Genomic DNA, 27,924 nt, shown 5'->3' with positions numbered 1-27,924 from the left:
CTGAAGCTTGGAAAAAACATCAGGGTGGTTTATTAGTACTGACTATAACTTATGTCGCTACTCTGGTTTCTGGTCTCTCTCTCTATATTTTTTATGGTGTCTTGCATGCCTTTTTGGGCTGGGCATATTATTTATGCATGGCACAATAATAAAATAAAATAAAATAAAATAATCATTTATTTAAAGGGAAATAGTTTGCAAATGAGAAATGAGAAAGTGTCATTCTACATTCTTGGTTCAAAATTGTGCCATATTGTGTCTGGTTGTTTAAAAATTGTATTATATTACATTAAAATGTATACAACTTGAACGAAATATCATATCTTTTTAAAACTGTGACTCTTGTTTTTATGGTACACTTTTAACAATATTAAAAAGTAGCCTACATGTCAGTGACAGGGTAGACACACACACATTTTATGGTTCATTCTTTCTAACTGTCGGTTGATAATGTTTTGACAGTGAGTGTGAGTTTGACTACAATATCTTTCGGCAAGTTGAGGATCTAAATGATTAGTAATCAGATCCCCACAATGGTGTAAAATTGTGAAAGGCTCTGTAGTAATACTTCACCAGGGTGAGGCTGGAGGCAGAGATGTGAGACGCAAGATGGGGTTGGACTAACGCGCCACCCGCTCTCTGTAGCATCAGCTTCAACCACACATGTATGACAGACGACTGAGGATAACAACGATGTTAACCAAACAGCAGTCTCCTTCCATGAGGTGCACGCCCACTTTTGGGAAGCGGAAGATGGACCACCTCTGTTTGTTTCTTGCCGTAAACTGGAAGCAATCGTCTGAACTCCATTTCGATGGCACATCTGCAGTCATGGGCTGTTATGAACTCTGGAAGCAGTGAGGAAAGACATGTAACGCCAGAGATATTATCTAAATATCCAGCAGGCATGTGTTGATTCATCTAACTATGGCAAAGTGGTAAAAGGTAAGGCTTTAATTTATGACGTATACGATGCTTTCATGTGTTTGTTGATGTTGTGGCTAACGTTAGTTACACAAGGTTTGGAAATAGCTAGCGTGAAGTTGCCTCGCTAGCTAACCGTTATTAATTGTAGCAAACTTTAAACACAGTATTGTACGTACAGGTGAAGATAGGAGACACGTAAAGTAAAAATAAGGTTACAGAATTCGCGGTGTCATTTCCGTCATGTCTAGTTTGCTACGTGTTGTTTCCTGCTAAATTAACAGTTTAGCTAGTTACAGTAATGGCTGGTCCCTGTAGCATTGACTGTTTATCTGTGTGGTCATTTACGAGCTCAGTTGTGTGTTATTGTTGGTAACGGTCGACGCTCGCGGTTTCCTGTTACGTAAACTGCGCGTGCATGTGTGCATGTGACTGTTTCCAGGTGCCCCCTCCCGTCGCGGTGCTCCCCAGCCGGTGTTTCTGCTGCCATGGAGGTGGGCAGCCTCCCCGTGGAGCTGTGGAGAGTTATCTTGGCCTATCTTCCGCTCCCTGACCTGGGCCGCTGCTGCCAGGTGTGCCGCGCCTGGCGGGAGCTCATCCTCTCTCTAGACAACACCCGCTGGAGACAGCTCTGCTTAGGCTGCCCCGAGTGCAGACATCCCAACTGGCCCAGTCAGCCCCATATGGAGCCCCCGTCCTGGAGAGAGGCCCTGAAGCAGCACGCCCTGTCCACCCGCACCTGGACTCAAAATGGGCCAGAGCTCCAGTCCTCTGCCTGCCTCCTCTTTTTCCGTCGTAGAAAAGACCGCAGGGTTTGGCATGTAGGGGCTGGATGTGAGTTTGAGACCCTACGTGGTGCCCTTGGGGTGGCGGGGCCATATGATCGTGTAGTTCTCCATCCAGGGGTGTATGAAGAGCAGGCTGAAGTGGCGCTGAAGGTGCCTGTGGAGCTGGTTGGGCTGGGTCGATTGGGCGAGGTGGCCCTCCTGGTGTGTATGGAGCAGCAGTGCCCTACTGCCAGGCTGTGTAATCTGGTGTTCATGCCACCCTGGTTCTCCACTGTGGTCTACAAGGTGATGTAACAGCTTGTCATGATGGTTCTTTGTTACAGTAATGTCTCATCAAGTGGTCAGAATAACTGCTCACCTCAGATATCATATAATCTATTATTTTGTTCCTTCCTTGCTTAATCTCACTCCAGTCACATTTCTCTCCTCGCTTCACTTTAGACATCATGGGGTCACGTCCAACTCGATAACTGCAACTTTGAGGGGGCTCAGCTGCAAGTCCGTGGCCCAGGAACCTGTCAGGCTCGCTTCTGCTCCTTTTCACAAGGCAGCTCCGCCCACTTGCTGGGCGTTGTGCTCAGTTTGTTGGACAGCTGTGACTTCTCTGGTAGTGACACAGCTTCTGTGACTGTTGAAGGTCCTCCAGTGTCAGAGAGGAACTGGGCTTGTAAACACTTGGCTGCCCTGGCCAGGACGTTCCCTTCATGTGGCCCATCTGGGAACCATAGCCCTCCCACAGCCCCTCCGGCTGGCTCCACAGGTGGGCATCAGCCGCCAAGTGCTAATATGAAAAAGGAGCATGTGAGCATAGAAGACTGGCAGAGGAGGACTGGAGTAGATGCAGTGTGTCAGGGCACGGTGATTGAAGACGGCTGGAGTGATGGCGACCACAGTGACGGAGAGGAGAACCGAGATGGAGGAGGAACTAACAACACCAAAAACCCACTTATATTGGATTACAAAATCTCTTGTGACAATCATGGCCTATCCCATTTGCTCAAGCCTCGGACAGATGGTTCTCTGCCACCGGCCTCCTCCCCGGATCCACCGTCTGTGACCCCTGAACCCCTCACCTTTCAGCAGGAACTAGACAGGGACCCAGAGGCTCAGATGTTGGCAGCCTCCACCCTTGGCTGTATCCTCAGACGCTGCCTCTTCAGGGAAGGAAAGGGTGGCGTGCATTTGTCTAATTACGGACAAGCTCGGCTGGAGGGCAACGTTTTCCGTGGGCTGAACTATGCTGTCCGCTGCATCCAGAACTCCACAGTAAATATGATCATTATAACATTCTTCAGACTAATGGAGTGTTAAATTGTATCTCAACACATTTAAACTGCATTTTTACAATGACTTTTACAGGCTGCATACCTTCTTCAGTCATGTATCAAGCCGAGGAAGCAGCTCAGATCATGAGTAATTAAGCAGCAGCTTCCTGTTCTGAGTGCTACTTGAGCTCCCTCTCTTTCTCCCTTATCTCCTTCAGATAGTGATGCTTAGAAATGAGGTGTGTGAGTGCCGTGCATCAGGTGTGTTCCTGCGCCTCTCCGCTCAGGGCCTCATTGCAGAAAACAACATCCACTCGAATGGGGAGGCGGGGCTGGACATCCGGAAAGGGGCTAACCCTATCATTGTGGTAATTGCTGCGCCACTGTCTATGGAAGTCAAGGAAGAAACAAACACATTTGATAGTTAGTTGGCATGCATGAGATGCTTTTTTCAGATTACCACTATATCAAACAGACATTTATGAAACACAATAAAAGTGATGGATAGAGGCTCGCATTTGATTTGTTTGTAAAATCAGTAGGTATATCTCCAAACAGCTCTTAGTTTGATCGTCTTCTCTGCTCCATTTTTCCACTCTCATTCTGTCTTTCATTTCACAGTGCAACAAAATACACAGTGGTTTGCGTTCAGGGGTTGTTGTCCTTGGCAATGGCAAAGGTTCAATTCGGAGCAACCAGATCTATAACAACAAGGAAGCGGGCGTGTATATTCTCTTCAGCGGAAATCCTGTGGTCAGGTGGGCTGGAATCCACAAACATCTAACTTGCACAGGAATGTGTAGTCCCTACTACGGCTTGCTTCAAATGTAACACATGGGGTGTCACATGGCTGGATAATTTCACTCAAGCAACTTCACGATTACTATGACTGCTGCAATGTAGTGCAGTGGTATATATATTTTGCTGCTATATATAACCTAGCATTTTACAGTAAGAGAGTGATATGAGCAGATCAGAACAGATGATGGGTGCATTTGCTAACACAAACAAACAAGTGTTACAATTATTATAACTACTGGCTCTAGTATTATGGTTTACTGTAGCTTTGCATGTGATTTGTCTAAGTGGTGTTGCTGTACCCTAGTAGCTCACAGCTCACAGGTGTATTCAACAAATGTTAATGTCCTTGTTATGTTATATGCCAAATTTGGCTCCCCCCAAGGTTGACTGCATGGCAACGTCCTTGACATCAATATTTGCTCTTGGTCCACTCACATTCTCTCCTCACTCTCTTTCCCTCTGTCTCTTTCTTAGTGGGAATCACATCTTCCAGGGTCAGGCAGCAGGGATTGCTATAAACGAGAATGGCAGAGGGATGATAACAGGTGATAACATTTCACAAAAACACGCCATGTGGGTTCTTAGTTTCCCCCCATTGATTTGCTGCATATAAAAAGGAAAACACCAGTTATGGTTCTGAAACCTTATTTTTTTCACATATAAATACATTTTAATTCCAGAGAATGTGATCAAAGAGAACCAGTGGGGGGGTGTGGACATTCGCAGAGGAGGTGACCCCATCCTGAGGAACAACTTCATCTGTTATGGCTACTCAGACGGCGTTGTGGTGGGAGAGAGAGGCCGGGGACTCATTGAGGGAAACCATGTCTACTGTGTGTACTTTCAGCCTGATAATGGCAGACATAAGAGCTCACCTCTGCTTTCATCTTCACTAACAAGGACACAGATGTTTTATTTCTCTTCTTCCTATTGTTCCCTCAGGTAACAAAGGCTGTGGTGTGTGGGTTATGTCATCCAGCCTCCCGCAGCTCCTGGGGAACTACATAACCCATAATTGCATGTACGGGTTGGCAGTGTTCTGCAGGAAAGATCCAGAGAACATCGAGGCCAGGGAGGGGAACTGGCCGGGGCAGGATGGGATTGGTGGTGAAGCAGGCAGCGGGGAAAGGAGGGGGGTGGAAGGAGAAGGGAGAGAAGGTCAGGAGAACTTGAATGAAGAGGGGGAACTGTTTGCATGGGAGAGTGATCTGGACAGTGAGGATGAGCGCCACTCTGCCCGTCGTTCTATCAGTGTGGCCCTGGTAGAGAGCAACTGCATGAGCCACAATGGAGGTAATAATAGACATTACATGAGCATTACATGGTGTAAGTACACTCACTTCCTGTGTCTAATGTTCTCTCCATCTTTCCTTCCTTATTTCTGCAGCAGTTGGTCTGTACGTGAAAAGCAGTGAGCCCCTGAATGTTTTTGCTAACCTTGTGAACAGTAACCGTGGCACAGGCATAGCTGTGCTGCAGAGCAGTCAGCTGACCCGACTGGTTACAAACTGCGTTCTTGAAAATGGTCGAGGTGGTGTTACAGTGGAGAAAGACTGTAGAGTGGAGCTTCGTGGTAACGGCATCTATAAAAACTGCGGCCATGGAGTCAGTTTCAGTGGTAACGGGCAGATTGTGGAGAATGATGTGGTTGGAAACCGTGGATACGGGATCCAAGTCTCTGGCAGTGCTGATGTTAAGGTGAGATGGACTGAGGCGTGATACTCTTACAACACTGTACATAACATCTTCATGAAATATTAACACATGGATTCTATACATTTCTATGGTGTTCTCATTTTTATCTTTAGGTATTGCGCAACCGTGTCCAGCCAGCACAGAGCTGTGGCGTCGCTGTGCTAGGGCCAGTAAAAGGTGTCGTCCATGACAATCTCTTGTTCCAGGGTAACCCTGGGAACAAAAAGGCACTGCTGCATATGGATCCTGGCAATGAAAGCTGTGTGTTGCGCAACAACAGTGTTCTAAGGCATAATAACAGGTAACTAGGCAACCAGCAGAAAGTGCCAGAGATTCAGACCATCAGTGGTTTTACTGTCTGTACTTATTCTCCTTTTCTATCTGCTGTCAGTGTCCACACACTTAAGCTGGGGTAGGCAGAAACCTGAAAAAAGGCAAAACAAAACAGAATTTGAAAATGGACTCTCCTCCTGCAGTTCTCCCCTCTTTGTCCTAAGCCCCTCCCACCAAATGACCAGGGGCATGTGAACACACTTCATACAATAACTTTGTTTCCCATACACTGATTTATTTAATCTTACTTTATAGAGTTGTGTGCAGGACATTCACTCAGCCCCTCCTTGCCTCACTCTCTCTGTATGTCAGACCACAAATGAGACAAGAAATAGCTAGCTAGCTGCCCCACAGTCCCTTTGCCCCACAGTGGAGGAGAGTGGGCAGCAGCTCTGGACAAACTTTCGGTCAGCACCTGTAGCCCCTCAGCCTTCCAGCACCGGGTGGTACAGCAGGCTGATGGGCTGCGGAACCTGTGTAACAGCAGCAACAGAAAGTTTGCTGATCCAGTGGGGAGTTGGGTCTTGTCTGGTTCCCTGGAGCTGGGCTTTGCACTGGCTGGCTTTGGGTTGCCTCTGCGGCCGCTGACTGGGGGTCCAGAGCTTTGGTTCACTCAGTGCTCTCAAAAGCTGTAAGCAGCTGTTTTCATTTAAAAAAGAAAGCTCTAAAAACTCACTGTACACTAACTACTCAGCACAGAATGGCAGACAGACACAGTAAGCCACCAGCTGGTCAACATAGTGGAGCATTTGCTAGCTAAAGACCCCCACAAGACTTGGTACAGACCAAAAGCTGAGCTGAAACTGAGTGAATATTGGATTTAAATTTGTCAGCTGGACAGAAACACAACTCCAAATGAATGATGTTGCTCTGTAAATGCTGGATGTGTACATAAACGTTTGTTGGCAAGTTCACCATATCATTTTAAAAGGGTGATATGTTAGTGTTGTGTTCATGACTTCAAAAAATCAGTTATTGCAGGTTTAACATCTGCACTGCTTCTGATCCTTCTGTCTAAAAACCATCTCATTTCGTCTTACTGTTTATCTCTTTGCATTTTGTAGCTCTCCATCTGCTCCTCCTTGGGTTCTGGAAAACCCTCCACCTCGTCCGCTGCCCAGCTCCCCTTCTGGCCTCTCCTCATCCCAGTATCCCTCCAGACTTGGAATTTCCATGACGACCAGGATCAGCGCCACTGTAGAAAGCGGTTGCCACAGTGGCAGCATGTTCTGTTCCATCCTGTGAATGCTGGCAGGCACTCAGAAACCAATATGAATGACTTTCTAAAGAGGTCAGCATCTGGTTGCTTTTGAAATGGTGTGCATCGTACATTTGGAACACTCTGACCTTCCTCAAAGAAGACTTTCCAAAATCATGGCCTCTTGTTGAGGTTGAGCAACTGTCAAAGAAGTAAGAGGCTGCTCTGAGTATAACCACTTAAGGGGTCATCCACCTTGCAGTACATAAGGGTGGCACATTTTGTAAATCTGAAATCAGACTTTTGTAATTTTATGATTAAATGCCAGTGCACTCATCAATCATGGACTATTGAAGTGAAGCCGTCATCATCCCTCGTCTTATTCAACCATTTTCATACTGAAGCTTTAACTTAATTGTGTTCTGTTCCATTCGGATTTCATATTCATGTACAGACCTGCTGTAGACTTTGTTGGTTTCGTCAGTTTGCTTCCAAGACTCGCTGGTTGGGAAGTGCACATTTTTTATAAATCCTAGCAGGAGTCAAAGGCTTTAGAGATGCCAGCTTCAACCATGCTACAAAGTACAGCTGTGCCTTGTTGGACTTTTTATTCAATGACTGGTTGTAGCTAGGGAAGGAGCTGTCATAGTGTGAAGTGTATATGCAAAAAAGCAGAAAAACAAAACAGAAAACAAAGCTAAACTTAGTTAGCTAGTTCGGATTGTTTGAAGTGGGGCCGTGTGAGGTGCTTGTCCATTGTTAGTGTATTATCTGCAGTAGAGCACACTTCATTTTAAGAAGCAGACAGTACCACCATGAAAGCTATGTACTGCTTTAGATGGGCAGCAGCAAAATTTTAAAAAGCCATCTAAAAAATCTTTATCAGTTTAAGTGGATGCCATATTTAGAGTATTTTCACCACTTCACCTTGTTGTCAGACAGCCCTCTCCTTAAGCAATACATTTTCACAATAGAACTTCTGTAATTCTACACTTTCATACATTCTATAATTCTCTGCCAGCTCGATCAGTCTCCCTTTGTAAAAGTTCCTCCTCTGTATCGTCTTGTCCCCACAGTGATCAACATTTTGCCGTTGTCATAATCACTGTTTTTTAATTTTCTTCTATTTGTTGTCTCTTCTCTTAGCTGCTGAAAGCCTGAGCCAAATAGTTGACCTGCAGCATAATACAGTGCACAGTAAAGTTGCACTTATTTGTAGGAATATGGATGTTGAGGGTTCCCACGGTCATGGAAAACCTGGAAAAGTCATGGAATTTCATAATAAAATATTCCAGGTCTGGAAAAGTCGTGAAATCTGGATCCCCTGGAAGTTTTACAGCTGAGAAAATGTAGTGCCAAAGGTAGGGGGCTATCTGAAGGCAAGGTAAAGCGGTGAAAATATTCTCAATGTAGCGTACATTTAAACTGGTAATTTTTCTAAGTGGCTAAAATGCGTTTTTCTGCTGCCCTTGTTCACAGCAGTACATTTCTGAGCTTCTATGTCAGCACTCCTGTCTGCTTCTCCAAACTGGGGGTGTGCCAACTGAAATCTACTGAAGGTTAATACACTGACTATGGGTAATTAACTCTTACAACCCCACTTAAAAAATATCCAAACAATCCCTTTAAGCTTCTGCTTCTTGCACAGAGCTATTTACAGGTTAGTCTGTTTTTCGAATCATGTCCTGTGTGTTTTTAACATGGGATGCACCTCAGCTTTCTTTGACTTCATGAAATTCACTGAGGGATGACAAGTTAGCATTCCAGATATTGTCAACATGCTAAACACTGACACATCCACACAGACTCACCTGGTAATAGCCAATTATAGAAGGAAAAATGAAGCTCAGTGTGCAATATGTGCCGTCTACAAATGTGCCTATACGTTTGACTGTATCAGCTAGATGTTTTCTTTCATCTAGAATTTGTTTAAAGCTCATCACTGCTTTTTTTTGTATCTTGCACAGTAAGCATTAAAAATGATATCATGTACCAGTCAAAGTCCACCACTTTATTTGTCTACAAAATGCATTCATAAACAGCTCTTGTTTGTGGCATTTCCAATTCTGATAGTCCTTACTCTCTATCCAATTACTGACTTTTCTCATCCTGATCTTCAGTGCATTTTCCTGCGTTTTCGTCGCTCCGTGAACTGATCATATTTGACCAGAGGTAGAACAAGAGAGGCCTGCCGGTTTGTGTCCTGCAGTCCGGCCTCCTCAGCCTTTCCTCGGTATGGTTTAATTAGGGTCAGGCCCATTGACTTTGCTACTTCAGTCATCCTGTAGGAAGACACAAAAAGATCAGTCACTTCAGTGACATTTATACTTGACTTCCTCTACTAAACCGCATATTGAAAGTGGCAGTTTTATGCGGTGTGATCATGTGTCAGCTCAAAATGTGATGAATGACCACAAGCAGAAAGAAAGCAATTTTTTTTTTTTGCATAAATACATGCAGCTGAGTCAAGACCTTTGACCTTAACAAACAGTCTTCCACTGTTACTAAACCAGTGACTCTCAACCTTTTTTCATGTCAAGGACCCCTATTTGATACACACTAGGTGACAGAACCCCATTAAATAAGATTCTTTTGGATCTGGGTTGTTAGATGTACCTCAGAACGAAATTTTACAATTGTGTGCTACAGAAAGACAGATACATAACTTTATTGTCCACCTCATTGGAAATTTGTATTTTGCTTCCCTTAACACAACACAATACATGATTAAAAGCTTACAATTTTACAATATATATGCTACAATAGTATAAATAGGCAAATAAGAGCAATAAGTTGTATAAATAGTAAACAAGAGCACAGCTTACAGTTGGAATCAAAATTATTCAACCCCCATTGCATATTAGGCTTATTGGCAAAATGTACAATTTTTCAGCTGTTTGCAATAAACAAAGTAAACAAGAACAGTTGAAATAGTTTAATAAAACTAATATTACCATGGGTTTTATCCAAATCCAATGCAAAATGCTACTTTTAATCACTACTGCAGTCTCAAAATTATTCAACCCCCTGTCTCAAGCACACCTGATGCAACTAATCAAAATTATTCAACCCCCTGTCTCAAGCACACCTGATGCAACTAATCAAGGGCTTCATTAGTTCAGGTGTGCTTGAGATAGAACACATAAATACATCAACTGGCTAGGGGTTTGTTGAGAGTGACGTTTGATTGCATGTTAGAAATATGGCTAAGTCAAAAGAATTGTCCAAAAAGTTCAGAGAAGAAATCATTGCCTTGCACAAACAAGGAAAAGGATACAAAACGATAGCAAAAGCTCTGAATGTTCCTAGAGATACAGCTGGAAGCATAGTTCACAAGTTCAAAGTTAAAGGAACAGTGGCTACACTACCTGGACGTGGCAGAAAGAGGAAACTATCAGCGGCTGCCAGCAGATTCCTGAGGAGGCAAGTCGTCAAAAACCCTCGAGTGACTGCAAAACACCTGCAGCAAGACTTGGTGGCAGCAGGCACTGAGGTTTCAGTTTGTACAATAAGGCGCATACTAAACACTGAAGGGCTCCATGCCCGGACTCCAAGACGTACACCACTACTGACCCAAAAGCACAAGAAAAGTCGGCTCCAATATGCTCAAAACCATATAAATAAGCTACAGAAGTTTTGGAATTCTGTTTTGTGGAGCGATGAAACAAAACTGGAACTCTTGGAACTCTGGAGGAAGAAGAATTAAGCATATGCTGAAAAGAACACCCTGCCTACAGTGAAGCATGGTGGTGGCTCAGTGATGCTCTGGGGCTGCTTTGCTGCCTCTGGCACTGGAAACCTGCAGCGTGTGGAGGGCACGATGGATTCAGTCAAGTATCAGGAAATCTTAGGTGAAAATGTCATGCTGTCTGTGACGGAGCTGAAGCTTGGGCATCATTGGACCTTCCAAAAGGATAATGATCCCAAGCATACCTCAAAGTCCACCAAGGCTTGGTTTGAGAAGAAGAAATGGAAGATTCTAGAGTGGCCGTCACAGTCGCCTGACTTGAACCCCATAGAAAATCTCTGGTGGGATTTGAAGAAGGTGGTTACAAAACGCACACCCAAGAATATTACTGAACTGGAGGCCATTGCCCATGAGGAGTGGGCTGAGATTCCTCAGGAACGCTGTCTGAAGCTGGTGTCTGGCTATGCATCACGTTTGCAGCAGGTCGTAACAGCAAAAGGGTGCTCTACTAAGTACTGAAGATGCTTGTCATGAAGGGGTTGAATAATTTTGAGACTGCAGTAGTCATTAAAAGTAGCATTTTGTGTTGAATTTGGATCAAAACCCTTGTAATATTAGTTTCATTGAACTACTTAAACAGTTCTTGTGTAATTTGTTTATTGCAAACAGCAGAGAAATTGTATATTTTGCCAATAGGCCTAATATGCAATGGGGGTTGAATAATTTTGATTGCAACTTATAAAACAGTAGTGTTCCCTGACACAGTCAGTCTGTGTTCATTGCCTGTATGGCATAGGGAATAAAGAATTTCCTATATATGTTGCGACTGGAGTGTAATGGATGTGAGGCATGGGCAATTATATGTTTGGCCTTCCTGCATACAGCACTGTCAAATATATTGCTGAGTTGTTTCTGTGACTTGCCAATCACTTTCCCTGCAAGGTTGACAATCCTAGAAAGCTTGTTTTTGCTCTTTGCACTTAAGTTGAGGAAGATAACCATGGAGGAAGTGAAACCCATGATCAGAGTAGTTACTCTTATGATAACTCTTGTTCACATTGGGCTCACTTCTATAGTGAATTAAATATAGTGAAAATAAACTATTCCCCATTTTCTAGGAATCCCCTGAAACTCCCTCAAGGATCCCTGGGGGTTCCGGGACCCTGGGTTGAGAATCACTGATTTAGCACTAATATTGTGTTTATTAAAAGAATACTTAAACACAAAATGGCCATTTGTATGTAAATTACTCATCCTGTTATGGTGACTTTGTGAAGACAACTTTGTTTTATTTACACGCCACCACAGTGAACAGAGAATCCAAAAAAAGGTAAACATCTTTCATGAACTGAAGTTAACCATGTTTAACAACAACAACACTATATCAAAACATCAGTTTATAAATTCTTACACAACTTGTGCAGTGAAATTCAGGTCTTGTTAGTCCAGTTGTGTGGTCAGTACTTCCAAAACCCTGAATTTTCATTAAAATCTTACAATATAAAACACTTCCACCTACGAACAGCACACATGTCCAGGTACGCTACTCTGCCGTGCATAAAATTGTTTGTACTGATGTGTTTTAAATAGTAATGTATAGTGAAAATGCATTTGTTCGGGAAGTGCTAAGCATATGACTGGATAAATGAGACTTGGATTACACTGCAAGAGTCGTGTGGGAGTTTGTAAACAGATGTTTCAATATAGTTTTACTATTGTTATACATGGTTCCCATTAACTTAATTTATGAAAATTGTTCACCTTTTTGGATTCTCCGTTTGACGTGGAAGGATATGAAACAAATTCACAGTAACACACAGCGAGTAACTGATATACAAGTGGTCACTGTGCAGGTGAAGTATAAACATACTGCAACACAATTTGATACACATTTAAGAAACAATGCACATGCATAAGTTTACAAAAGTAAATGCAGACTTGGCCTTTTTTATCTTACCTGGCCTCAGTGATTCCCAGGTCACGGTGCAGTAATGTGAGGTCAGCAGTCATGTGACTCATATGCAACAGCAGGGCCAGAGAGTAAGCTGCTAATTTGGCACGCATTGATGCTGACACCATGTTCTGGACCCTAAAAGGACAAGGTGAAGGTGATAAAGTGACATTTCTGTGCATTTATATGAAAGACTGAGAAGCCAATCCAGAGAAAATGTATTTTTAATAAAATCTGTGCAACAAATACACACAAATATATTGGTAAACCTACAGTATGTGTACAGTGTGTTTGTAGAAAACAAATACGCTGCCTGGCCAAAAAAAAAGTCGCCACCTGGATTTAACTAAGCAAATAGGTACGAGCCTCCTATTGGATGATTACTGCATGGGCGATTATCTTTCAGCTGGCAACAAGTTATTTAACCCCAACTGGTGCAATGAGTTGCTTCTCATTTCCTAAACAACCATGTCGAAAGACACATCCCGTGGTCGTGGAAAAGATGTTAGTCTGTTTGAGAAGGGTCAAATCATTGGCATGCATCAAGCAGAGAAAACATCTAAGGAGATTGCAGAAACTACTAAAATTGGGTTAAGAACTGTCCAACGCATTATTAAAAACTGGAAGGATAGTGGGGACCCATTGTCTTCGAGGAAGAAATGTGGCCGGAAAAAAATCCTCAATGATCGTGATCGGCGATCACTTAAACGTTTGTTGAGATCAAATTGAAGAAAAACAACAGTAGAACTCAGGGCTATGTTTAATAGTGAGAGTAAGAGCATTTCCACACGCACAATGCGAAGGGAACTCAAGGGATTGGGACTGAACAGCTGTGTAGCCTTAAGAAAACCACTAATCAGTGAGGCTAACCGGAAAAAAAGGCTTCAATTTGCTAGGGAGCATAAAGATTGGACTCTGAAGCAATGGAAGAAGGTCATGTGGTCTGATGAGTCCAGATTTACCCTGTTCCAGAGTGATGGGCGCATCAGGGTAAGAAGAGAGGCAGATGAAGTGATGCACCCATCATGCCTAGTGCCTACTGTACAAGCCTGTGGGGGCAGTGTTATGATCTGGGGTTGCTGCAGTTGGTCAGGTCTAGGTTCAGCAACAGTATGTGCTCAAAGAATGAGGTCAGCTGACTACCTGAATATACTGAATGACCAGGTTATTCCATCAATGGATTTTTTCTTCCCTGATGGCACGGGCATATTCCAAGATGACAATGCCAGGATTCATCGGCCTCAAATTGTGAAAGACTGGCTCAGGGAGCATGAGACATCATTTTCACACATGGATTGGCCACCACAGAGTCCAGACCTTAACCCCATTGAGAATCTTTGGGATGTGCTGGAGAAGGCTTTGCGCAGCGGTCAGACTCTACCATCATCAATGCAAGATCTTGGTGAAAAATTAATGTAACACTGGATGGAAATAAATCTTGTGACATTGCAGAAGCTTATCGAAACAATGCCACAGCGAATGCGTGCCGTAATCAAAGCTAAAGGCGGTCCAACGAATTATTAGAGTGTATGACCTTTTTTTTTTGGTGGTGACTTTTTTTTTGGCCAGGCAGTGTATATCCAGGTGTTAAAGTGGTGCAAAACAGTGTAAGAGACAAATGTATAGCTACTTTTGTTCATAGTAATCTGAGATATGGCATGGAAAGTGAAAAGTGATTTCAATGGATTTTAAATAAATAAGTTGCAAATTTAACTCAAATTAAATTCAAGGCACATCCTAGTGGTTATGTATTACATGTCCACATGGCGCTTATTATATAAAAGCTGATGCTGTCCCTGCAGATACTTTACTAGATAAAAAAACATGTAAAAGTTCCATCATACCTGCCATTGTTAAAAGTCTCCATGGTGAATGTTTTGAGCAGCTTGCTCTGAATGATGCGAGGACAGCCTTCCTCCTGCCCAACTGTACATGGAAACATAAGTCGCAATGAGTCTGTGCTGCAGAGATGTATGTAGGAACATTTTTAATAAATTTATGATGAAGGCAAACAACATGACTTACACTTGCGGGTGATGTTCTTCTGCCGTGCCAGTTTGAGGAGCATAGAAAGGTAAAAGGCACAGCGTGCTGTTTTATCTCTGGCTTCTTCCACGGCAGTTGGCATGTTCTCCAGGAGCTTTACAACACACAAGCACCTTACATAAAAAGGAAAAGTAGAAATAAAAGTGAGAATGCAAAGACACAAAATGTAAATGTCTCAGTGACCATGAGTCCTTTATCACCCTACCCTCCATCATCTCTCATCTTCTGCAGCTCCTCAGAGGTGAGTGCAGCCATCTTGGAACCAGCCTGTTCCAAAGCCCCAAACTCCACAGGACTCAGGACTGTGGATATTAATTAAGGATGGAGATATGAAAAAAACTACTCTGTTGCAACCTTACACCTCCAACTACATTATCTGTTCCGCCATCTACAGTTTTCGCATCCCATTATTAACAAAAACACACACACACAAAATGAAGGATACGATCGTCAAATAGGTAGACGTTCTCAGGTTTGTCAGCGTTTGCATTGCAGGGAGGCAGATGGAGAGCCAGGTCTCCCTGGGCCTCTGTCTCAGCCACTTCCTGTTGTAGAGCTGAGGGGAAAAGACAAGATAAATATGATAAACAAATTGACACAAGAACAGTACTCTGTAAAGGCTGAATTCAAAGATAGGTATTGTCTGAGCAAGTGCGTTGAAAGTAGGGAAGGGGCCACTGGCCCCCCACTTTACGCCCCTGGCAGACATTCACCACTGACTCCAGTCTCCGTAACTGCATGTAACTTACCTTCCAGACCCTTCTGGTCGATCACGTTGGTGGCAGCCTTAGCCACTGCTTGATGCAGGGTATCACTGCCCACCTGATTCAGCCTGCGGGAGCTCAGAGCTCTCTTCTGTTTGTTGGTGCCAAACGCCTCAATCAATGAGTCAACCTAAAAACAAAATGTTACAGTAAGACATTAGTGCCAACTTCATTCTTATCTGAGCCCATTCTTGTCTTGTGATGAGGAAAACAGGCCAGATCAAATCATCGTACCTTCTCTCTGTAAGTCTGAGTAGTGTCCTGGGGCTTCGCAGCCTCTGTTGTCTCTCCTGGTATAGCAGGCTGCATGTTGAAGATCTGAGCACTGTGCACCTCCATTTGCATTGTCTGTCTGTTCAGCACTCCGACATAATATCTGAACAGATACCAAACATCACACTCAATACTTCTCTCCACAGTGGCAGTTGTGCAGAAGTCACACATCTAAAAAGAAGCTACTTAAACCTACTTGCAAAGGCTGTTGCATCTCATGGACCCCGCCCCAAAATTATTCCCAACATAGGACAGTCTGTTTGTTTCAGCAACCTGGACAGACAAAACAGAAGCAAAGCAGTCATCAAAGAGCTTCAAGTAGAGCTGCACAACCTGAAAGAGTCTTCTGGATGTAAGGTACAGTGACAATACATAGTGCTGAGGATGAATGCAGTCCGCTATCTTTCTCACCATTATCCGTCTGCTCTTCTTTCTGGGGTTACTCTCATCTGTGTTCTTGTACATGGTTATGTCCAGTTTGCCTGCATTTTTCACGCTGCCGTTTGAGAAGCGGACTGTGAAAAAAAGATAAACCAAAGTCATGTATAACGTTATACTCACGCCGTTTCCCCTCCTGAGATATTTAACGTCAGGCACAACACTGAACAGCTAGCTCTGTTGCTAGCACCCACGTGTGCAGTGCAAACAAGTGTTTAAAACAGAGAAACTGAGCACGACCTAAAATTTCCTGACACAAGTACAATGAAAATATTCTTCTAAAAGGTTTTCATAGCCAACAAATGTGAGACAGTCACCTATAGCTGCTTTGTCGGACTCCTTGTCCTGTTCACAACACACCAACGAGCAGGAGGCAGCCATGGTTGTTGTCATGAGTTTGACGCAAGAGGCTTCACTCCTCTGTACTTCCGTGTTCGCTTCACTCCTTTGTACTTCCGTGTTCGTCAAGAGTCTCGTTCAGGCCAAGATACAATGACTCATTGAAAACCGATACGGAATGTGTTCCTCAGTGCTAACTTAAGTACATTATTACTATGAGTAATATATTTTTAAACAGTTGTACATTATAATTCAGTGAGGATTTATATATAAGTAACCGTATTATTTCATTTAATTCTATTCAATTTAAATATTTTATATAGGTGTGTTTGTATATGTGTGTTTAGGATCAAGGGGCATTAACTTACATTTCTTTATGCAACCATGTGTTGTAAAATGACAACTAAATAAACCTTATCACCTTACTGTTGTTATATGAACTCTAATATAATTTATGTTATTTGATTTTCTTTGATCTCTTTGTAATTGCCATTGCATTATGATTCATGATACAAATGCTAGTATTCATACTAAAGCTGTTTTTTTATTGAAATGTATCTACAAACATAATTCAGCAGCTAGATCAACATGCATTACATGCAAGCCTTATTCCAAATCATGTAAAATATAGTAAATAAACAAAAGTAATATGATAATAATAAGGAGAAGAAGACAAAGAATGGAAACTGCATTATTGTAAATGTTTAGGGGACACACCTTAAGGTGAACGGGGTAAAACAAATGAATAGAATCCTATTATTCAGCAGATTTACCAGACAACAAATTAAACAAAAACTCTGAACACAATTATATACATACTTTGTTGTTTGTTTTTAGTCTGCAATAATCTACATATCATATATATTTATATGAGAGAAGTCTTAAAACATTTATTTTGTGTAGGCCTATGTGAAATTGCCTTTAATCAAAATCTGGTTTATTTTCACACACAATGAATTGGTCCCTATTAAGATGTGCATTAATATAGACTGATATATAGACTAATGTAAGGAAGAGGGCAATAAATTCCGTCTTAAACTTAGTTGATCAATTATAAAATAAATGCTTAACCCACATGGGAAGAGAGTAGTATTTTTCCTCAGGGTGAACTCAGAGGGTGAACACTCGCTGTAATCTTTGGCTCTGAAGCTGCAACAGCGACACCCTGTGGTGAAACGTGTAACTGCAACCCTTCACCTCGGCGAGGTCACGGGTATGGAAGTGAAGCACAGCGCCACCCTGTGAGTCTGGTTGGGAAAACCCGTCTGAGTGTAATCAATGATTGCAGATTATAACAAGCGTATCGGACCCGGATAACGACTGGCACTCGTTGTATGCTTTATTGACGGTAGTTGTTTATCTGACGGTGACTGGGGGGTGACCCTGACAGACAGCTTACTCGAGACAAACGGTCACCGCGAGTCGCACATCAGTGGCAGCTCTCGCCCCCACAGACAAACCATTCAATGCGAGCAAAGTGTCAGGTAGTGGGACCGCAGGGGACGTGTGGGATGTAGCAGGAGAAATGTTAGCCAGCTTTTGTTACATTTAATGGGGGAAAAAGCTGCTTCGATATAAACGAGCGGTGCGGACAGCTGACCGTATGCTACTGTATCTGTTGTAGCTACGTTAATTTGCTGGTCAGCAGCCAGCTAACTTTAGCCTTGTCAGTCTGTGGTCAGGGCCTCTTGTTTCTGCCTCTTGTCACCTGCGCTTTGGGAAATTCAAGGTAATGCTAGTTAATACTAGCTCTCTTATCTTACCTTCATAACAATAGAACACTATGGTAACGTAGCTAGTTACTTTAACTAGCTAACTGGTCATGTGTTAGCCAAACTGGACTTGTTAGCTACATCCATCCCATCTGACGCTGCACGCTATCCTCTGTAGCTAATTTACTGTGTTATGAATGCGCTAGTAACGCTAACAGCAAATAGTTGGACTGACTAAAGTGTGAGTTATTTCACAGCATATTAAATAACAACAGCAAGGAATTTAACCAACTGTAAAACATAGCTTTGTGTCCCCATTGTTTAATATTCTCACTGGAATTTGTTGAAGGCCATCTTAATCTGTCGGACCACAGAATAATGCCTCGGTTTAGTTATTTTGTAACAGTGCCCAGATAACATTATCAACAGCTTCTCAAACAAAACTGGCATATAAACCCTCTGTATCTGTGTAAAACCTTCCTCAAAACCCACATGTACTTCCATCTATACTGCACATACTGTCCTTTAGGCTTCCATCATTTGTGCACTCTGTAAATCATGTTTTCGTTAGTCAGTTAATCCGAGGATTAACCCTCTGAGACCCACCATAGACACATTTTTGTCTTTTAGTGGGGGTATACATCATCTGAAAGCTGGGGACCTGAAGATTAGTTTGAGATGCAGCGAAGCACTGTGTGTCAGGTTGTTCTAGTCCTAACTCTGTAGTAATCATTATATAGGTGCTTTTTCAAAGGTAAATTGTTAGAGCAATTTTTGGGTTGATACCATTTGTTACACAAATTTGTTGCTGTATTTAAGCATATTTGACCACTTGAGAGTTGATATAAATTGTCAAAATCCACCCAAAGTATCGCAATAACACACCAAGACCCTGAGGAACACCAGAGAAAAATCCATGCTGTGATTTGGCATCAAAAACTGTTGATATTTGGAGATTTCTGTAAGATTTGCATGTTTTTTCTCCAAGGAGATGGTAAGCACTTATATTCTGGCAAACTGCTGGGACACCCCCTTATTGTTGATATACCTATGAAAGCCATCTATCCTATGAATGCTCAACATCTCTAGTTTGTGGCTATACAGCTTAATGAAGCTGTGATTATCCTAGAGGTCACTATAGGTCATTTTATACAGTGATATCTGTTGCTAAAAATGGTCTCACTATAATGAAATAGCTGCTGTGGGGGCTAACATGGTTATATATGAATAAATTTGGGCTTACTGAATCCACAAGGGTTTCAGCTATTTAGTCATACCCAATTTATGCATTTCTGAGACTGTTTATGGACCCCAGTATGCAGACATATTCAAATACATTAGGCCAAAATAACACATCTGTACTGCATGCAAAGAGCTGCATGATTTTTGCCCTAAACTGCATGGGATTAGCATACAGTGGACATATCTGTAAAGGTTCGACTTGATTTTCATTCAGATATCCTCAGGTGAGAGGCTAAATTTTGGCGAGGGAGAACCAGCATGGCCATCTTCACAGCGATTCCTTGACTTAACTTTGGAGTGTTAAAGATGTTTGTCATTGTCCATTTACAAATGACTTAAAAGATATCAAAACAGTTATGGATAAATGTTATGTCCATTGACTAATGGCTTCAGCTTTACGACGTATGATTTTTTTCTCTCTCCCTGTTCAGCCACCTCTAACCTTTGCCTGCCCCTGTCTTTAGGGCCATGGATTTCCCGGGCCACTTCGAGCAGATCTTCCAGCAGCTCAACTATCAGCGTGTCCACGGTCAGCTGTGGGACTGCGTCATCGTGGTGGGCAGCAGACACTTCAAGGCCCACCGCTCGGTGCTGGCAGCCTGCAGCACCCACTTCAGAGCCCTGTTCACGGTCGCAGAGGGAGATGCAAGCATGAACATGATCCAGTTGGACAGCGAGGTGAGAAACTTAACAGTATTGTGTAAAAGAGGGCAAGAATGATGATATTCAATGATGGTTATCAACAGTGGGAGTTAAGGAGGGAGTGACTCTCCCACTTCAGATGATAAGTGCAGTGAGCGTATTTCAGTTAAAATTATTTATTTTAAAGATAAAGTACCAATCTTTTAAAGTGGGGTTGTTTGAAGTACTTATCCATAGACAGTGTATTACATACATTAGATGTCAGTCGGCCATCCCCATTGGATTTGGCTGCCTGACAGAAAAGTAAAGCTGTGAAAATAGTCTCAATATAGTGTAAACTTAAACTGTTACAGATATTTTTAGGTGGCTAAAATATGTTTTGTTGCTGCCTCCATCCACAGCAGTAAATTGCTCAGCTTCCTTGTCAATACTTTTGCCAGCTTCTTCAAACTGGGTGGCTGCCAACTGACAACTACTGTATGTTGTACACTGACTATGAATAAGTACCCTATACAGCCCCACTTCAAAAAACAGAACTATCCCTTTGAAACTCTGTGATGCTGCTGTTTTAAGTCATGGCAGCAAGATCAATCAGCTTCCTGTGAACTTGCAGGTGGTGACAGCTGAAGCGTTTGCAGCTTTGGTGGACATGATGTACACCTCAACACTGATGCTGGGGGAGAGCAACGTCATGGATATCCTCCTCGCAGCCTCACACCTGCACCTCAACAATGTAGTCAAGGCCTGCAAACACTACCTGACCACGCGCACCCTGCCTATGTCCCCCTCATCCGACAGACCGACCCATCACCACCCTCAGCTGGAGCAGCAGAGGCACAGGCAGCAGCAGCAGCAGCAGCAGCAGCAACAAGTCGCAGATTTGACAGTGAACCCTACTCTAGCAGCTAATGCTAACCTCGCGGCCAACGCTGCCACATCAAAGTTGCAGCGCTCCTTCCTCCTGCAGCAGCTGGGGCTCAGCTTGGTGAGCTCTGCTTTGGGCGGGATGGAGGAGGACGGAGTTGGAAATGGAGGTGGCGGCAGAGTGGTCGAACAGAGAGCCTCCTTCCCAATCCGACGCTTCCACAAGCGTAAGCCCTCTTTGGCCTTAGGGCTGTCAGAAGAGAGACCCAGGCAGAGGCAGCGCCCCTCTGCCCCTAACCTGGGGCTGTTAGGAGAAGAAGCAGTGAACGCAGAGCGAGAAGAAGGAGCACTGCTCTCCCCAGACTCCCACAAGATGGGGGATGAATCCAAATTGGATGCTGCAATCACTGGCCTGGTAGGGGTGTCCCAAGATGATCCTCAAATGCCCAGCCAGTCAGACAGTGGACATTGTGAAGGGGAGGACTTGGGGAGAATGCAGGGAGGGGTGAGGAAGGAGGAGGACATGGAAGACCAGGAACACCAGGAACACCAGGTCAACAGAGCAGGGGTGAAAATCAAATCTGGAGAAGAGGAGGAGGAGGCAGAAGAACAGGAACAGAAGGTAAAGATGTGGCTTCATGTTTTTGTTGTGGTGACACAGTAACTCTCATTAAGCCTCATGCAACAAGATTTCTTTTTATTGTATCGTAAATCTCTCATTTTTTTGGTGAGGTACGTGTGTTCCAAGTTAAATTTAGCAAACTCTCTTAACTGCACAAACTTGTTTTCATAAATCCCCTATTTTAACCTGATTAATGCCATCCGTTAGTAAGCAGGTGTGTATATGTGAGAATTGATTATTAGCATAGTGTATGCCCATAAATTGCTATACATAAGGCTACAAGCCACACAAGAGTTAAAAACAAAGAGTTACACACTGCATAGATTTAAGTCCTGCTGTTGGAAATCAGCAGAAAATAAACAAAAATCTACCAAACTGAGCGGTGTCAGTACTTACATTATGGGACATGAAACAGTTAGAACATAATAGGTAGCTGGCAGCTGTATGATACTATTAATGTAGTTGCCAATTATGTGTCAACACAGCAGCTCCGCACTGTAACAGAAAAGGTTTGACATGAAGTGATTCAAGGAGATGGGTAATAGTACAGCTGAATGTAGGTTATGGCACACTGCTGGGTGCAACACAGGCTTATGTTAAAACCCTGAGGCAGCTGTCACAGTGTGAGAATTTTCCTCCATATAATCTTAAAATAAAAATGCCCTTAAACCTCTCAATAAATCAGCAAGACGTGATGATGATATGGTGAACAGAGTATTAATTTTGTAACATGTTTAAACTGCACATTTATTTAGATTAATGTATTATAATTCATAAATCAAGCAAGTATTTTCCCACTGACTGGACTATGGTAATGGTTATTATAATGGTTTATTTTTCACAATCAGTACTTGAAATGATGCCAGAAATCCCTGTCATATTGAAAACATATTAAATACCATGTTCACTTAAACTGATATTGATTTTTGTAGGTGGGACTCGTTTTAGGTAACTAAAATAGGTTTTGTTGCTGACTTCTCCACAGCAGTATGTTGTTAAACTTCCATGTCCGTACTCTTGCCTGCTTCTCTAAACTGGGGGCGTGCCAGCTGCCACCTAATATAGGTAATACACTGGTTATGGATAAGTACCTAATACAACCCCTCTTCAAAAGATCTGAAGTATCCTTTTAAATCATAATGCAAACCTCTTGAACCAAAAAAAAACAAAACATTTTTGGATTTAACACTATTTGGAAGCTGTTTTGCGAAATATTTTCTTAAATCACTTGTATGTTTTATTAAAGAACATATTGCTCTGTACAAGTTGAGGCTAATTGACAGTCACAAAAGTATTTAACACATATGCACGTGCAAATCATGCTGCTCTACTTTACCTATTGTCTAAATCTCCTTTAGCCTGAGATGAAACTCCACCTTTGCTTTACATAGGTGGTGGTAAAATGTGAGCCGCTCAGTTCGCCGGAGCCGACTGATGAAATCAGTGATGTGACATCGCAGGCTGAAGGCAGTGACCCAGCAGAGCCAGGAGGCCGGGAGGAGGAGGAGAAAGCAGAGCTGAGCCCAGAGAGCAGTGACCACAGCTTCACCTCTGAACCCCAACCCAGCTCCGACTCCCTGTTGCAGCCCAGCTCCCAGCTACTCCTGAAGAGCACCATGGGAGGAGGCGCCGGAGTTGGAGGAGGTTTTGGGTGTAGTAGCGGACTGGGTGGCAAACCTGGTTTTAGTATTTCTAGCTTCCTCAGCCCGAAGGATTTCAGAAGTGGGGCAGGGTTGGTTGCCGGAGAGGATGACCTCCCCAACACAACAACTGGCGATTCAGCTGGACATCACTTCCTGCTCAGACAGGAAGCTGCTGGGCCATCTGGCTCTGCTACTTCCTCTCTTCTGAAGTCAAGCCCACGCGGCAGCGAGAGTCGCAACAGTTTTGGAGACAACCTACAAGCTGATTCCCTATTCCTCCGCCCACTCCATGATGGTTTAGGGAACCCTAGGGGAAATGGGGGAGGTGGGGGCGGAGGGCATGGTGGGGTAGATCCTTTTGGTTTGGACTTTCAGCGCTCCAGTCTTGGGCTTCACTCCATGGGGAGACCAACGCGAGGAGCAGGGGGAGCCACTGCCGCTGCTCTTGGGTACCCAGGTTACAGACGTATTGCTCCAAAAATGACCACCGGCATGGGAGGAGAAGAAGGTGGTGTTCTCCAGGATGCCGCCTCTTCCTCCTCCTCGAGTCTGTCAAATCCTCTGCTTCTAAACAAGAGCGGTGGATATGAGATGAACAACAGCAGGCCCACCTCCCTCCCCCCACAGCTGACCCGCGCTTCAGCAGACGTCCTGTCCAAGTGCAAGAAGGCTCTGTCGGAGCACAACGTCTTGGTGGTGGAGGGAGATCGGAAATATGCCTGTAAAATCTGCTGCAAAACCTTCCTCACCCTGACCGACTGTAAGAAACACATCCGCGTCCACACAGGAGAGAAACCCTACGCATGTCTCAAGTGTGGAAAGCGCTTTAGCCAGTCCTCCCACCTGTACAAGCATTCCAAGACCACCTGTTTGCGCTGGCAGAACAGTAACATGTCCAATGCTCTGCTGTAAGGCCTGAGGTCACCGCATCATAGTGGAGCAGGGCGACAGATTGAATACATTAGGAATCAGCGATGGGCTGAATTTAAAGTCAGAAATTTTTCTGAAGTTGTGACAGAGCAGCAGGATCTGATCAGCTGTTCTGTCCTGATGACAGACCAAAGATAGGGATCTCTCATCATGCATCTTATTTTCCAGGAGAAACCCACAATGTTAACTCGGCCGAAGTTATTGACATGCAAAGCTACCACATTCGTTGTTATGGATTCATCATAGAGAGAACTACAGATATATACTGCATACTGTCCCGTTGTAATCATGAGTGTATTATGAGGATATACCAGTTTCCTTGCAACTCATGAACCTTGCATAATAAGATCCGAGCCAGTGTAGGCTATGTTGTCTTTTTAAAAGGCATCATACGGGCTCTCTTGTTCAGTGAAATTTAGATCTGGTGAAGTGATCCCTTGATGCTGAACATCTGTAGTTAGTGGTATACTTACTGGAGCATATTTGACATACTAACACTCTCTGGCAGCTGAGCAGCACCAACATTTAGAACAAATATCATGTATAATAGTGTGTTTATGTGTAGGGTTTTCATCGCACATCTGTGAAACATGTAGCAGCATCCCACATTAGACTGTTGAGTCATTGTAATCTTGTGTATTGACTATGTCTTTTTCTGTGCAAGGGCACATATAGACTGTAGACTAACTGATTCAGATGCAGTTCAGGTGCCACATATAATGTCTGTAAGTGGTTGTGTGGTCTTGATACTCCACCCTACAGAAAGGTGGGTAGAGTCAGATGAAGTCCTGTAAGGCAGGCTGAGGTAATGCTGAAATCTGTCACTTTTTGCAAGTTCAGCTAACAGAGAAGCAGACAGAGATTCAATTGTTGTACTTGTTTTTTTTTTACCCTATTGGTATGCAGTGAAAATGGACAAGTGATATAAACCAGATTTTTTTATTGACTGAAGTGATGAAATTTGAAGTGATAAACATTGTCGCCTACGACAGGCATAGCCCCTCCCCCCAAAAAACAGTTCAACATTTCTAAGTAGGTTATAACGGACAGTCATGCATACGCAGCGACAGAGTCAAGTCAAATTTTTTACCTCTAGTTGCCTTTCAGTCCAAGCACCTTTGACGAGCATGATCAGAAGTGTTTCTGAGCACAGTTAAAGTTGAGAATAAGGGTCAGGGTCAGGGTTAGACCACAACCCTAGCCCTGAGTCACTTTGCACTGATGGAACCTTCACACTTCCTGTGACTACAAACATTTATACATGTAGTTTGACAGGTTCAAGTTTTGGAGGAATGGTAAACTTTGAGTTGCTGTGATCAACCTCTTCCCAAAATTTGGGCTTGCCAGGTAGAGCTACAAAGTGCTGCAGGAATGAGTCCTAAAACCTGGAAATGAGTCAGCACTTTTTGCACTTCCTGTTTCCTCATCTAGAAGGAAATGGGCTTTTTGAACTGGTATTTGGTTAGATGCCTGAAATATCGTCTGTGGTTAACACAAGCTCAAGAGACTTTCAAATATAAAATACATTAGTAAATACCCAACACATGAATTTTGAAGCTTCTATGTGTCTTAAAAAAGTGATGGCTCAATGAGACCACAGTGTGTCATGATGAAAATGACTTCACAGCCTTGCCGTGGTGGATACAGAAGAATATCTTGCTAAACAAAACATTCAGATATCATTCAAATATCTTTTTTGTTTTGCCACAGAGGTTATTTTCTGCAGTAATCCAAGATCCAGTGGAAAATCCCATTTGCTTTCTGTTGAGGGAACCAGGGCAATGTCAATGTCCAGGTTGGCCTATTAAAAAAAATCATCTCTGCAGCATTATTTTAACCTTAATATTAAGTCCCATTGTTATGGCGAGCAGTGAAGGAGAGAAAAGTTTCACCTTGCACCATCTTTGTACTAAAAGCTGGAAACAAATCTGCATTCATGGGCCTTGTAGTCTCTTTTTTAAAAAAAGTACTATTGATATACTACTGCATTATAATGCCATTTTAATACTTAGATATCTTCACAGGAACATGCGCTGTAAATGCACCTTATTTTGTCTCATGATGTGCGAAACTCCAGTTGTATAAAATATGGCATTCAGCTACTTTCCCTCCTTATTGGTCACTGACTGGATACGGCCACATCATTTCAGCTGTGGTCAACAAGTGTGCTGACATCAGGTTCCCTTGTCGCTGGTGTTCCTGTGAGTTCAATATGTGTGTTTTATTAAAAGGGCAATGAAGTTGTGCTGAGAGGCACAGTCGTCTGAAGCAGACAGTTTGCTGAGGTTCAGCACGGTTTGAAAAGTGCTTTAGAAATGTAAATATCACACATTTGTGGTTGGTTTCATCATTTTTCTCTTGGAGGAGAGACGAAACAACTCCTGAAGAACTAAGCATTGTGTATATGTTTGCTACTGTACTTGATATCAGTGCTTTATACATGTCTCTTTATACAGCTAATGTTGCATCTGTTACAAAAGCACTTAGACAGATCATCCTGTTTTTATAACTAATACATTTACTGGAATGTTGAACTATGTGAAAATGTAAAAACATTGCTGTATTGCAATTATCCAACCGTACAAGCCCTTATGGGTTTTCCCCTTCTTTACACTGTCATCAGGATGAGTTTGCAAGCTAAAGGTTGTAGCATATTTGCTGGCAGGAGTAACACTCAATTTCCAATTCCGCAAATACACATGGGGGAAAATTCAGAAAAGATTTTACAGGGTCTCCTGTCATTTTTTTAAATATTATTTTTTTTAGCAGTTTTTTATATATGTAACTGTATTTTAATGTCTACCTGTAACTTTCTGTCATGTACTGTAAGTTTGACAACTGTGTTTCAATTGACGATTTGCATAAAATTGAAAAACATCACAGACACACTGCGAAGGAATCCAAATTTGCAGCTCATAAAATAGCATACTATAAAGGATTTCTACATCAATCCAGGCTCAGATGCCTGACTCCCTGCGTGTTGTAAATAAGAGCTTCATTGGTAAACAGATGGTTAATTGAAATCAGTGTTCATGCATTGTTGTAGAGTTCTGTTTTAGTGAACCAAAATGAAAAAGTACAATACATGTTTGACTTTTTGTGTACTTTATTTCTTGCTGTATCGTGTCACCTACACTGTCAGTGAGAACCACGTGGTCATTGCTTCCATTTCTAGTCGGCACCTTATTGTACTGTAGAGTCAAGACACTGTTAGCCTGTAATCATTTTATTTGACACATAAGTTAATGGATAATCTTGGCTTTTCACTTCAGAAGAATAATTGCCTTGTAGGATGCTTTTCCCTGTAAACACGAGCTAACTCACTGTTAAATGACCCTGTCATTCTTGACACCATGGAGTCAGTAGCAATGTTGAAGCCTGGCCACAGAATTTAAAATGATCACTCACGGCTAAATCTCAAATCTGTTCGTCTGTGTTCCTCACTCACGTTAAGCCTCCTCCGCATTCTGGAAAGAGGGAGATGCTCTTGAGAAGTACAGAGTTGTAGAGGTGATGAGGTGAAGAAGAGGAGTAGTCCTCCAAAATGGCCTCCACACAGTGCCCTGTTGAGGACTATCAAGGTGCTGTCTTCTACAGCTGTTGCAAAAACAGTTAATGTGAATCTCTGAAAATGCACTGACCGTATTTCCCCTGTATGAAATGCCAAACCTTTACGATATACAGAAGGCCTAAATTGATTACGAACGTCACTGCCTTATGCCCTCTAGCTTGAAAAGCCGGGCTTTGTTGATATGCCAAATCTGAA

At 42.9% G+C, this 27,924-nt stretch overlaps 3 protein-coding genes across 4 annotated transcripts; 2 read left to right on the top strand and 1 right to left on the bottom strand.

Moving 5' to 3' along the window:
- The first annotated feature begins 588 nt into the window (after positions 1–588).
- On the top strand, positions 589–9,005 carry fbxo10 (F-box protein 10). Of its 2 annotated transcripts, none has more exons than XM_033624539.2 (11): positions 589–945; positions 1,367–1,997; positions 2,154–2,978; positions 3,196–3,345; positions 3,599–3,735; positions 4,253–4,323; positions 4,459–4,611; positions 4,721–5,071; positions 5,166–5,476; positions 5,587–5,774; positions 6,871–9,005. In XM_033624539.2, exons 2-11 carry the CDS (start codon positions 1,413–1,415, stop codon positions 7,049–7,051), a joined length of 2,952 nt encoding a protein of 983 aa, XP_033480430.1. In that variant the 5' UTR covers positions 589–945; positions 1,367–1,412; the 3' UTR covers positions 7,052–9,005. The 2 variants fall into 2 exon arrangements, with proteins under 2 accessions (XP_033480430.1, XP_033480431.1); XM_033624540.2 differs by having other exon boundaries at positions 609–945; positions 5,169–5,476.
- On the bottom strand, positions 9,001–16,610 carry polr1e (RNA polymerase I subunit E). The gene is made up of 11 exons (XM_033624541.2): positions 16,482–16,610; positions 16,138–16,241; positions 15,923–15,999; positions 15,688–15,829; positions 15,439–15,583; positions 15,135–15,245; positions 14,895–14,991; positions 14,669–14,802; positions 14,488–14,569; positions 12,650–12,781; positions 9,001–9,286 (listed from the first exon to the last, which is right to left on the bottom strand). The coding sequence occupies exons 1-11, from the start codon at positions 16,555–16,557 to the stop codon at positions 9,121–9,123; spliced, it is 1,266 nt and encodes a 421-aa protein (XP_033480432.1). The 5' UTR covers positions 16,558–16,610; the 3' UTR covers positions 9,001–9,120.
- Positions 16,611–17,824: 1,214 nt separating this feature from the next.
- Positions 17,825–25,388, top strand: zbtb5 (zinc finger and BTB domain containing 5). The gene is made up of 4 exons (XM_033624571.2): positions 17,825–18,232; positions 19,922–20,135; positions 20,713–21,585; positions 22,977–25,388. Exons 2-4 carry the CDS (start codon positions 19,926–19,928, stop codon positions 24,138–24,140), a joined length of 2,247 nt encoding a protein of 748 aa, XP_033480462.1. The 5' UTR covers positions 17,825–18,232; positions 19,922–19,925; the 3' UTR covers positions 24,141–25,388.
- The last annotated feature ends 2,536 nt before the right edge of the window (positions 25,389–27,924 follow it).

Source organism: Epinephelus lanceolatus, chromosome 3, assembly GCF_041903045.1.
Source record: "Epinephelus lanceolatus isolate andai-2023 chromosome 3, ASM4190304v1, whole genome shotgun sequence".
In the NCBI taxonomy this organism is placed as follows: domain Eukaryota; kingdom Metazoa; phylum Chordata; class Actinopteri; order Perciformes; family Serranidae; genus Epinephelus; species Epinephelus lanceolatus.
The sequence above is the reverse complement of the archived record's forward strand: the minus strand, read 5'-3'. Positions and strand labels throughout refer to the sequence as shown.

Coding starts and splice junctions, on each gene's coding strand:
- fbxo10 (XM_033624539.2), top strand. CDS start 1,413: ATGGAGGTGGGCAGCCTCCCCGTGGAGCTGTGGAGAGTTATCTTGGCC. Junction 2,979..3,195: donor GCTGCATCCAGAACTCCACA/GTAAATATGATC, acceptor TATCTCCTTCAG/ATAGTGATGCTTAGAAATGA. Junction 5,477..5,586: donor CTGGCAGTGCTGATGTTAAG/GTGAGATGGACT, acceptor TTTTATCTTTAG/GTATTGCGCAACCGTGTCCA.
- zbtb5 (XM_033624571.2), top strand. CDS start 19,926: ATGGATTTCCCGGGCCACTTCGAGCAGATCTTCCAGCAGCTCAACTAT. Junction 20,136..20,712: donor TGATCCAGTTGGACAGCGAG/GTGAGAAACTTA, acceptor GTGAACTTGCAG/GTGGTGACAGCTGAAGCGTT. Junction 21,586..22,976: donor CAGAAGAACAGGAACAGAAG/GTAAAGATGTGG, acceptor TGCTTTACATAG/GTGGTGGTAAAATGTGAGCC.
- polr1e (XM_033624541.2), bottom strand. CDS start 16,557: ATGACAACAACCATGGCTGCCTCCTGCTCGTTGGTGTGTTGTGAACAG. Junction 15,830..15,922: donor AGATGCAACAGCCTTTGCAA/GTAGGTTTAAGT, acceptor GTATCTGTTCAG/ATATTATGTCGGAGTGCTGA. Junction 12,782..14,487: donor GAGACTTTTAACAATGGCAG/GTATGATGGAAC, acceptor TTGTCCTTTTAG/GGTCCAGAACATGGTGTCAG.